The 12,219-nt window shown below is 38.9% G+C and overlaps 1 protein-coding gene across 1 annotated transcript in view; it reads right to left on the reverse strand.

Annotated features, from left to right (window-relative positions):
• Positions 1 to 294: 294 nt before the first annotated feature.
• pomgnt1 (protein O-linked mannose N-acetylglucosaminyltransferase 1 (beta 1,2-)) overlaps positions 295 to 12,219 on the reverse strand; it is a 50,860-nt gene continuing 38,935 nt past the window's right edge. The window contains exons 16-21 of the mRNA XM_080195439.1: positions 11,687 to 11,812; positions 10,215 to 10,279; positions 9,908 to 9,952; positions 8,739 to 8,874; positions 4,688 to 4,797; positions 295 to 4,385 (exon numbers count right to left, since the gene is read on the reverse strand). Coding sequence (XP_080051565.1) covers positions 4,313 to 4,385; positions 4,688 to 4,797; positions 8,739 to 8,874; positions 9,908 to 9,952; positions 10,215 to 10,279; positions 11,687 to 11,812 — 555 coding nt within the window. The 3' untranslated portion in view covers positions 295 to 4,312. The remainder of the gene's footprint in view (positions 4,386 to 4,687; positions 4,798 to 8,738; positions 8,875 to 9,907; positions 9,953 to 10,214; positions 10,280 to 11,686; positions 11,813 to 12,219) is intronic.

Raw genomic sequence — 12,219 nt, forward strand, 5'->3', positions numbered from 1 at the left:
TTAAATATATTCTATAGTAAAAGTTAATTTATTAGTCACAAGTAAGGCTTACATTAACACTGCAATGAAGTTACTGTGAAATTCCCCTAGTCACCACACTCTGGCACCTGTTTGTGTACACTGAGGGAGAATTTAGCGTGGCCAGTGCACCTAACCAGCACGTCTTTCAGACTGTGGGAGAAAACCAGAGCACCCGGAGGAAACCCATGTAGATATGGGGAGAACGTGCAAACTCCACACAGACCAGCCCGGAATCGAACCTGGGTCCCTGGCACTGTGAGGCAGCAGTGTTAACCACTTACTTATCCAAACAGTCAAACATTCACAAGGAACTGGATATTTTATTTTTTAAAAATCGAGGACATACAAGAAATATGCTGTTCATTTTTGATACTTGTGCATGCACATGTATTTGTCATTGAAAACTTTAAAAATATAATTGAATACTACACAAGAGTACCTTTTCAGGGTTTGGTTGAATTCCTTACCTGACAAGCAGCATCTCTGGCAATGGAAAAGTCCCTTAAACATACACTGTGACACAGATTTTAACTCAAGCCAACTTTCTGCAGTCAGGCACGGGCCTGGATATTTTAACTCCCACGCCTCACTGAAATCTCATTGGCAAGATTTCCACCCATTTTACAGACTTGCTGGCAAACTCACCCACCTGTAGAGCATAACCCCTGGCTCGTGAGCCACAAGCCTACTTGAAATGGGACAATTACTCTAAAGAGAGAGGATATAATACTGCTGAGTGCGACGTAACATAAACTGGGGCAGGAGTCGTCACAGGCAGCTCCCATCATTCTTGGAAGCCTGCAGATAAGTACCTCTTTTAAGTGAGCTACTTAGGTTTATGAAGCTAGTGCTTCACATTTTAAGCCTCGAGTTGTTTGCATCCCAGGCATTTAAAGTTGTTCAAAGGTACAAATCCAAATCCGCCTATTGTTGCCTCTTTTTGGCAGATGGGTCGACCCTCAATCAACGTCATAAATAAATCCACAATCTGGAATTTAACTGTTTAACAACTGGATCGAATGAGTTAAAAATCAAGTCTCTAATTTCAGCCTAGATTGCCTATTTGAGTCACAGCAGTTAAACTGACACTGGTGTGATAATCTCCCAGAGCACCACAGGCATATCCATCCATATTTTAAAACTGGATTTATAAAGCATTCTCCATTCTTCCAGCAATTGGGAATAACGCTGATCATACAAGCAGTTACAAAACATTATGCATAAACAAAAAGAGAAAATATTGGAAACATTCATCATCTGTGGAGAGAACTGACAAAGAGAGCATACCTGAAATTTATCTGTTTCGTTGTCTGCAGTTTTACGCTTGTTTACAATGCATAAAATCCTTTATCGCAATGTTGATCAAAAGCAAATGGAACAAGATGGCATAGTCGCACTGTAAGAATACGATTTACAAAAAAAATCTTGTCTTTATGCTTAGTCCATGCAGTAGCAAGAAATGAAATGCAATTCTCTGATTTAGGGATAGATGATCAGAATATTGGAAAGTGGCCATTGTGAAGTCACTACTACTTCACTTCCCCTTGGGGATACAAATGACTCTGCCTCCAACACACTCTCAGGCAGTGCAAGTCAGATCCTAGCTACTCACCGCATAAAGTAGTGTTTGCTTATGCTGTCATGGTTTCTTTTGCCATTCACCTTACCTCTGTGTTCTCTAGTTCTTGATCCTTCTGTCAATGGGAACAGTTTCTCCCTTTCTACTTTGTCAAGACCTTTTATGGTTTTGTAAATCTCTATCAAATCTCTTAACTTCCTCTTTTCTGAGCAACAAAATCCAAGCTTCTCCAATCTACTGATGTAATGCATGGCCCTCATCCCTAAACCACTGACATCATTTGTTTCTCCAGCCTCTCTTAAGCCTTCACATATTTTCTAAAGTGCGATGCCTAAAATTGGGCACAGTACCTCAGTTGTGACTGAACCTGTGATTTATAAAGACTCACCTCTGTAACTTTGCTTTTCCACTTTATGTCTGTCTATAAAGATCAGGATCCTGAATGCCTTAACTACCTTCTCAAATTACCCTGCCGCCTTCAGTGATTTGTGCACATAAATCTCTAAGTCTCTCTGTTCCCACAGCCCCTTTCCTTTACATTGTCTCTCTCCTTGTTCTTCCTACCAAAATGTATCACTTCATATTTCTCTGCATTAAATTTCATCTGCCAGGATCCTCCCATTTCTGCAACTTGTCTATTTTGTCTTGCACCACCTTCTTCATAGTCCCTTTACACAAAAGTCTTTGTCATTAATATAGACCCAAGAAAGGCAGTGGTCCTAATACTGATCCCTGGAGAATCCACCCGAATACCTTTCTCCAGTCCGAGAAACAACTGTTTGCAACTACCTGTCCAACATCACATCCATTTATTCTGTGAATTTTTTAATCTGCTGGCAAAATTATATGGCATTTTGGAAGTCTTTGTACACCACATCAACTGCATTATCCTCATCAATCCTCTGTGACCTCCTCATAAAATTCAGTCAAATTAAGAAAACCATCTTGGTGTTATTTAGTTAATAGACATTTGCCCAAGTGACTCAAATTTTGTTCCAGATTATTACTTCTAAAAGCTTTCCGCCACCTGCAAGGTTGAAGTGACTGGTCTGTAATTGCTAGACTGATCCCTACACCTTTTTAGAACAAAGCTGTAACATTTGTAATTCTCTCGTCCTCCACTATTACCTGTTTCTAAAGAGGGCTGGAAGATTATGGATTGTGCCTCTGCAATTTCCTCCCTTACTTCCTGCAATACTCATCAGTATATTCCATCTAGTTGTGGCGATGCATCAACTTTTAAGTTACTTTCACTTGATTGAAATATACAGGATCCTGAAGGGATCAAGGTGGATGTGGAAAGTATATTTGACCTTTTGGGAGAATCTGGAACTAAGGGCTCACTGTTTAAAAATGAGGGGTCGTGCATTTGGGACAGAGATGAGGAGAATTTTTTTCATTCAGACAGTCATGAGTCTTTGGAATTCTCTTCCACAGAAAACAGTGGAAGCAGGGTCTTTGAACATTTTTAAGGCAGAGCTAGACAGACTTTTGACAAGCAAGAGGGTAAAAAGTTATCAGGGATAGGTGTGTATCTGGAATTAAGTTTGCAATCAGACAGCCATGATCTTATTGAGTGGTGGAGCAGCCTTAAGGGGCTGAGGGGCCTCCACCTGCTCCTAATTCCTATGTTCATATGTTGTTAAGTACAATCAGCCTTTCTAATGTACGCTGCAGCCTATTGGCAACAGAGATGTCAACAGACTCTCTGGTAATACATTGTTAATTTTAAAAACTTCTTAACAAAATAAGGGTTACGTACAATCTTCTATCCTTGTTACTTTGAATCAGTAGTTTTGTTCATTTTATTGAGCATTCAAGCCCCGAACTACATCATGTATTTTAAGACATGGTAACTATCAGCACTGCAGGAGTACAAGCTAGCAAATGCACACATTCCAACAGGAAACTTCACCAATATCTGAAAAACACAATTCAACTCTCCAGGAGATTGTCCCTTCCACAAAGGCACTATAATTTCAAAAGTACCAGCATTCTTTTGATCCCTTCCTCATCTGTCACAATTGAATGTCTGAGCAAGCATTCAAGAGATGGACTATCTCAGCACAGAGGGCATAGCAAAGATCACTACATTCCTATAAAGTTTATTATCAAAATATGACCACAATTCAACTTTAATATCTTGGCTTTATAATCACAGGTTATGTAAACTGGTAGCTGATTTGTAGTGGTTTATTTATCTCCAGAATCCTGTATTGTGACGAGGCTTTTGTGTTGAAATTCTTGTCATTACTCAACTACACATTACAAAATACGAGCATGTGCAAGAGAGTAACTGCAGAAATAAAAAACTAATTCACGATATCAAGGAAAATAAAACACTGGTTTGAAGGAATCCAATTTTTTCAAATTTTCTACTTATTAGTTATAATATTTTGCAATGTTGAAGTAGAACTCGATTAATAATTTCTGGGTAACATTGGTTTAATTTTCTAACGTGATTGATGCTGCTAGTGTTTCAAAAAAATGCACATAGTTCCAGCAAAATAAATACCTCAATCCTTAATTTACAGACTGTGTCTTTAGTAGTTTTACACGTGATCAAGTATTAGCTGCAGGTAAAAATTGGTTTCCTCTAGTTTAAGCAGACTGTTATAAACCAGCTTGTAAACACCATGGTAAACTATACATTAAATAGAGTGGTTTAAAACTGTCACGCTCGCCATAGTGGATTGTCTTGCTTGTCCATCTTCAGTTTAATTCCACATCTTCCTTTGGAGGTGGTTCAAGGTATATGGGAGTAACTGACGCAGGTTTCTTTGACCTGTCAAAAAGCAAATGGAAAAACTGACTGTTTATCCTCAATTTCTAGCAGAACACTTGCTACTGTGCTGCTTGCATCATTCTGTTAAAAAGCTTGAATCACATCATATTGCAGCATGCTGCGTTGTTCCTGAATTATTAAATGCAATGGAACTTTGTTACATTTTTCCTTTTTCGTTGAAAGATGCTTACATTTCCATTTAGCATTAAAAGAATCCTCTAGCTCATCAGCAAAATGCCAAAGAAAGAATTGCATAAAACACTGGCTGCTTTATGAGTTATTAATGTGAGAACAGTACTTACGAATATGGAGAGGAAGGCGTCCCCACAACAAGCAAGTGGTTCTTCTTTCTGAATAGCCGCCACATGCCTTTATGGTTACCTCGGACATCCAGATCCCAGATATGCAAGCACTTGAAAATATAATGGCATCTTTTTAAAACAAAAATTAAGTGCAGGAGTTTTTAGATCCACTAATCTGACAAACTAGTTAATATATGTAAATATCTCAGTTTAATCTCATTGCTAATGTCAATTTTGACATTTAAAGCTATTTTCTATTTCTTTCCTGTAGGCAGCAAATGTGTGATGAAGAGAACTGGGAGGTCTGTTACAGCAATTTTCACAACCTCAACGCAACAGCCAATCTGTGCACAGTAAGATCACACAGATGAGATAGGTAAGCAGCTTTATTAACATTTGGTGAGAAACATCACCACAAGAACACTCCTGCTGTTCAAACAGTGTCACGGAATCTTTTATGTCAACTTAATGTTTCATCCAGAAAAATGGCACCCTAGTTAGTGCTGTACTGCACTGATCAGGGCAAATCGCTTGGGTGATAGCAAGTGAGAAAATAAATTGCACCCACCACAGAATCCCTGAATCTGGCTAGGAGTCCAGCTTCAGGACCAGTTAAATACAGGAAAGCCAACTCCTTGACATTGACTGGGGAAATCCTATCAAAATGATGTACAGTTTAACTACAACAAGATACTGTAAAGGTGTGTTTTTATCAATGACAGGATTATAGTGGATAGAGAAGCATGGATTTCTTCCCAGCAGCTGCATTCTAATATGTAACCACACTTCTGATCGAGGACCTGATGGAATTGTTAACTCAAAGCTACACTTACAATACTTGCTACCAGAATATCGGGAGTCAGACACATTTCCACTTTTGTTTTTGGGCAGGGGTAGTACTATATATATTGACCATTCCTAATTGGTCTAAGAGGATGGATCCTTTTACTTGAACTGCTGCTGTCTTGTGGTGGTATATTCCTGTGATTATGTTAATCTCGGAATTCAGGATTTTAACCCAGCAGTAATCCACGTCTGATTCAGTATAGAGTATGATTTAGAACAGAAAAATAAAATAAATAGTATTGCCATTCACAGTGCAGCTTACGGGGCTGGGAGGTACTAATAAAACAAATAAGGTGCCACATATTATAACATCAAAAGTAATGTTTAGCTCTCCCAAAACAGAAAAATAATATGCACCACAATAAAGAAAAATCTTTTCCATACATGTGGTGACCAGAACTGTATGCTGTGGCCCAACTAGTATTTTATGCAGTCCCAGTATAACCTCCCTGCTGTTACATACTACAATTTTAAATGAGCTGTATGAACAGATACTTTAAGAAATTGCAGAAAATTTATGACACAGAAACAGGCCATTTGACTCATCATGTCTGTGCCTGTCGACCAAGAGCCAATCAGCCTAATCCCACCTTCCCACATTTGGTCTATAGCCCTGCAAGTCACTTCTCTTCAAGCAGACATATTTTAAAATCTGGTGAGAGTTTCTATGTCAACCATCTTGTCAGGCAATGAATCTTATGTTAATTCCAAGACGCTACAACATACCAAAGCCTCCACATCCTTCTGGTAGTGTGGCAACCAGAATTGAACACTATATTCCAAGTGCTGCCTCGTTAAGGTTCTATAAAGCGTCAATATGACTTGTCGATTTTTAAACTCAATAATCTGGCCCATGAAGGCAAGAATGCCGTACGCCTTCTTGACTACCTTCTGCATCTGCGTTGCCACTTTCAGTGACCTGTGTACCTGTATCCTATCAATACCTTTACCTATCAATACTCTTAAGGATTCTGTATATTTCCTATCTGTATTAGGCCTTCTAAAATGCATTACCTCACATTTGTCTGGATTAAACTCCATCTGCCATCTCTCCGCCCAAGTCTCCAACTGATCTATCCTCTGATGGTCCTCATCAATATCGGCAAATCCACCAACCTTTGGGTTGTCCACAATCTTACTAATCAATCCAATTACATTTTCCTCCAAATCATTTATACATATTACAAACAGCAAAGCTCCCAGCACTGATCCCTGAGGAACACCACTTGTCACAGCCCTTCATTCAGAAATACACTCTTCCACTGCTACCCTCTGTCTTCTTTGATCGAGCCAGTTTTGTGTCTAGTTTCCTCCTGGCTGGATGCATTGGCCATGCTAAATTCTCCCTCAGTGTACCCAGAACAGACGCCAGAGTGTGGTGACTAGGGGATTTTCACAGTGACTTCATTGCAGCATTAACGTAAGCCTACTTGTGACACTAATAAATAAACATTAACAGCATTCCAATTACAAAAAAATTACTCTTTGGTTCTTGCCACTGAGCAAATTTTGGATCCCCATTTGTCCTTTATTTACTCTATCAAACTTGCCTATGATATTGAATAACCCATTAAACCACCTCTTAGCCTTATCTTTATTGAAGAGAAACTGGCAAATTTTGTCATTCCCTCTTGGCTTCTATCAAATTTTACTTTTCTGGCTAGCCTGATATGGGATCACATCCCTCATCAGCCTTGCTTGTCATCTAAGAAGCAATTCAATCTCGTTTGTCAGACATGACCTTGCCTTAACAAATCCATGCAGGACTTTCCTTGATTAAGCTAGGTCTTTCTAAATGAAGGTTTGAACCATCTCTCAGAACTGATGCCAATAATTTTCCCAAAGCAAAGTTAAATTAACTGGTCTATAATTACTAGGATTATCACTTCCTTCCTTTATTTTAAACAATGGCGTAAGATTTGCAGTTCTCAATTCTAGGAGCATATGTACAAAAATCTTTGAAAAGGGCAGTTCAAACTAAGAAAGAATAAGGGATCCTTCACTTACTTAAGAATGCAGTAGAACACAAGAGCAAGGAAGCATAGTAAAGCTTTTAAAACAATAGTTAGGCCTCAGCTCAAGCACTGCGTTTAATTCTAGGCACCAAGCCTTAGGAACAATGTCAATGCCTTAGATAAAGTATACCAGAGATTTACTAGACCAGTAACAATGATGAGGAGTTTCGGTAAAATGGAGAAAATGGATGAAAAAGCTGGTTTCTCCTCAATAAAGATAAGACTAACAGGAGGTTTAGTGGATTATTCAATATCATAGACAAGTTTGATACAGTAAATAAAGGAGAAAGTGGTTCCAGTAATCAAAGGCCAGAAATTAAAGAACCAGATACAACACAAGGAATAATTAATGATGCACTGGTGATGGTGGAAGCAGATTTAACAGTTACTTACAATAGGAAATCAAATACAAATTTAAAGAGAGAATTACATAGCTATGGGGAAAGTGCAGAGTAGTGAGATTAATTGGATAGTTCTTTAAAAGTGTTAGCAGATGCACAATGAGCCGAATAGTCCACTTCTGTGTTTCATAATCCTACGATTTTAAAAATATCTTAAACTTGAATGAGAGGCTTCCATTCCTTGCCAAGTGGCAAAAAGACAGAATTAGTTTTATTAGATGGGAACAGCTTTAACTAAAAGAAGGACACTGAGCTATTGCAATGTTATCCCATAAAAAAATCAATGATTTTACAATTGAAGTCAGTCGAAGCAGCATGTGACAGATTTAGGGACTGCGTTTAGATTAAGGTTTTTTAGCTGGCTTGTTGCCTGAAATCAATGACTCCTCCCACAAAACAGTCAACTGTCTCAAACTGATCCATTAGAATATACAGCCTTAACACAGCATTGATTCACATTCCTGTGAATATGGTGATCAGTAAGTTTTAAATCAAAAAGCTTCAAAGGTTCATTATAACCTAACCTGCAGATATGCCTAACATTCCATCAGCTGCACTGAAGAAGATTCTACCAAAAATTTGGTGCACCTTCCTCAATTTTTTTGTGACATTAAGGACTTTTGTTGAAATCATCTATACAATCTTCTAAATTAGAATGATCAAGATAGTTCACTCTTCCACTTCACCCACTTTATAGAAAGCCACCCGTATATTCATGCTAGGACACTGCCGTAACGAGGAGAATCAGCCAGCTACATTCATTTCCAAAAATGCACCGTCCAAGCTTACCTTAGCCAACTGTGTCCATGTTGTAAAGTCAGCCTCCTGTTCCATTCTGATATACATAATGTAAATTTTTCCTTCCGTGTCTGGAATAAAACTATCTTCACAGGGGTTTTTGCTGTGGTCCAGAACCTTGGCTTCACTGTAGGGAAAATAACCGATTAATAGCAGCAATCTAGATGGTCTACAGTAACAGAGAAACACTGCATGTATTATTGTGATTTTACCTTCTTTACCTTAATCACCACCAAAGGCTGGAAAAGTGAATGTTTTATTTCCTTGGGTTACAAATGTCATTATTAAGCAGAAGTCTTCCTACCCCAGAAGCAGGTATTGGTCACTCTATCCTACAATAGCGAATTAAATAAAACTAGGTTGCACTTGCACATGAAGAAGTAGCAGGAGTAGACCATTTTGCCCCTCGAGCCTGCTCCAGCATTTAATAAGATTACGATCAGACAGTAGATTTGAGCTTACGATCAGATCTCATCAAATGCTGGAGCAGGCCTGAGGGGCTGAATGCCTACTCCTGCTCCTTATTCATATACAAGGGTAATCTAATTTTATTTAGTTGGTTATTGCAGGACACATTGACCAATGCCAGCTGCTTCTAGGGTAAAAAATCTTGTTCTGCTGAATAATGTCTTGGTACACCAAGGAAAGACAATAAAGACAAAAAAGACAATAGGACTAGGGGGCACAGCCTCAAGATAAAAGGGGGGCAGTTTAGAACGGAGTTGAGGAGGAACTTCTTCACTCAAAGGGTGGTGAATCTCTGGAATTCTCTGCCCGTTGAAGTGGTGGAGGCTGCCTCGCTAAATATTTTTAAGACGCGGGTTGATGGGTTTTTGATAGGAGAGGGGATTAAGGGTTATGGGGAGAGGGCGGGAAAGTGGAACTGAGCAGCGACAGATCAGCCATGATCTTATTGAATGGCGGGGCAGGCTCGAAGGGCTGGATGGCCTACTCCTGCTCCTATTTCTTATGTTCTTATGAAAGGAGCCTTCACTTTTCCAGTTGAGATGTTTAAGTTTTTTTAAAAATAAACACCACAATATATTAGCTGAAGACTGGTTTTAAAACTTGCACTCTTATTGGCTGCAAAGACCCAGTGGTAAACATGATTGAAAACAAAAGGAAATCAGGAAGATTTGTCAAATGTAAAACTGGCTTACCTCAGCAGTTTGTGAATTTCAGTCTCATAGGCATCTTTTTTCAGACTGTAAAAAGGTGTTGAATTTGAGTCCACGAACATATCAAAGATATTTTATGAAACTATCATTTAAAATGATTCTATAATCATTCAGTTTGAAAACAATACATGTGCAGTTTGACATGTAAAGCACTAAACCTCTTTAAAAAAAGTTAAACAGAAAGGTTAGCTAATAAGATCTATTAAAAATACACACAGAAGTACCCAGAACACGTGGGAAAGGAGGGGGCAAGGAAAGTGCAAGAGATAGATTAAAGCAACACACGTACTTGTCCACATTTTTCAGTTGCACGTTTGGAACAGTGTTCAGCTTGTGCTTCTTAAAGTAGGCTTCCTTCAACAAAAAGTTAGAATTTTTTTCATCAGTATGTTTTGTTTGTTACGTTACTTCTGAATTGCACAACTTTTGTTTCAGATATATTTGGAATAGAAATGTAGAAGATAGAAGCCATTTGGCCCTTCAAGCCTGTTCTGCCATTGATTATGATCATGGCTTATCATCCAACTCAACAGCCTAGTCCTGCTTTCTTCCCATAATCTTTGATCCCATTCACCCCAAGTGCTATATCCAGCCACCTCTTAAATACATTCAATGTTCTGGCGTCAACTACTTCCTCTTTGGGTGAAGAAGTATCTCTTTATCTCTGTCCTAAATGATCTACCCTGAATCATCAGACTGTGACCTCTGGTTCTGGACTCCCCCACCATCGGGAATATCCGCTCTGCATCTACCCCGTCTACGAGATCCCGCTCCCATTCATCTGAACTCTAGTGAAAACAATCCTAACCTAGTCAGTCAATCTCTCATATACCAGTCTCACCATCCCTGGAATCAGCCTGGTAAATCTTAGCTGCACTCCCTCGAGAGCAAGAACATCTTCCTCAGAAAGCAGACCAAAACTGCATACAACACTCAAGTGTGGCTTCACCAAGGCCCTGTATAATTGCAACAAGACATACCTGCTCCTGTACTTGAAACCTCTCACAATGAAGGCTAACATGCAATTTGCATTCTTTACCACCTGCTGCATCCACATGCTTACCTTCAGCAATTGGTGCACAAGGGTACTCAGGTCCCACTGCACATTCCCCTCTCCCAATTTACAGCCATTCAGACAGTAAACTACCTTCTTGTTTTTGCTTCCAAAGTGAATAACCTCATATTTAGCCAAATTATACTGCAACTGCCGTTGGTTTGCCCACTCACCCAACCCATCCAGATCATTCTGGGAGATCTCTGCATCCGCGTCAAAGTTCACCCTCCCACCCAACTTGATATCATCGGGAAACTTTGAGATGTTACATTTGTTCCCTCATCCAAATCATTTATATTGTGAATAGCTGGGGTCCCAGCACCGATCCATGTGGCACCCACAGGGATTGGTGCTGTATCTAAAAGGGTTACTAGTCCAAATGTACACAACACATGATTTTTTTTAAATCTTTACCCATCCCTAATTTTATCAAGGAATAATTTAATTGTTCACATAAAATATTCCCCTAGTTACCTAAAGCTAATGTTAAAAACATTAAACAACAAATGAAATTGGTTGCTGGTTTTAAAAACTACACTGTTAAGAGTATTCATTTGTGCAAAAGATGACAGGCCAAGGAAGTCGCAGTTTTCAATTAGCTGTTGCATCAGTAGTTTCAGAATAATTGACCTGACTGCCCTCAGGTCTCCTGTCAGAGTAGTTCTACACTAATCCAACTGACAAACAAAAACTTAATTATTACTCACGTGAAAATATCCATTCATATTCAGTCCAACAATGCCAAAATGATAAGATCTTGACACATCAGGAATAATACACTCCCGACCTTTTCTTTGCTCAGGCATTCTCACCCACATGTCCCAATCCCAGAGCTGTAAAGAAGTCATAAATGAAGATCAAAGGTTCTGTTGAGTTAAGGCAAGAAGATAGTGAGCAATAGTTTTAGTTGTTCCTTATTTCTCTTTGTGCTAAATAACACAGATGAGTTACAATGGTGTACAGGCGAGTTGCCAAAGCCCCTTTGCAATGCCAACCAGACTTGCATACTACCCACAATAAGGAAACTTCTGCAATAATAAATTTTGCAGTTATGATGTTTGGAAAATGGAACATGTGAATTCTCCATACTCATTACCAAAACTGAAAATTTGAAAAAGCTATGTCCAAAGTTCAACATTTATGCTGGTGCTAAATTACTGACAGACTAGTTGGGTTCCAAACAACAATGGCATTTGTGCAATAGAGCACAATGGTTCAGGAGATTTTGGTAATACAATAC

Source organism: Carcharhinus amblyrhynchos, chromosome 9 (genome assembly GCF_965287045.1).
Source record: "Carcharhinus amblyrhynchos chromosome 9, sCarAmb.v2.hapA, whole genome shotgun sequence".
NCBI classification, from domain to species: Eukaryota; Metazoa; Chordata; class Chondrichthyes; order Carcharhiniformes; family Carcharhinidae; genus Carcharhinus; species Carcharhinus amblyrhynchos.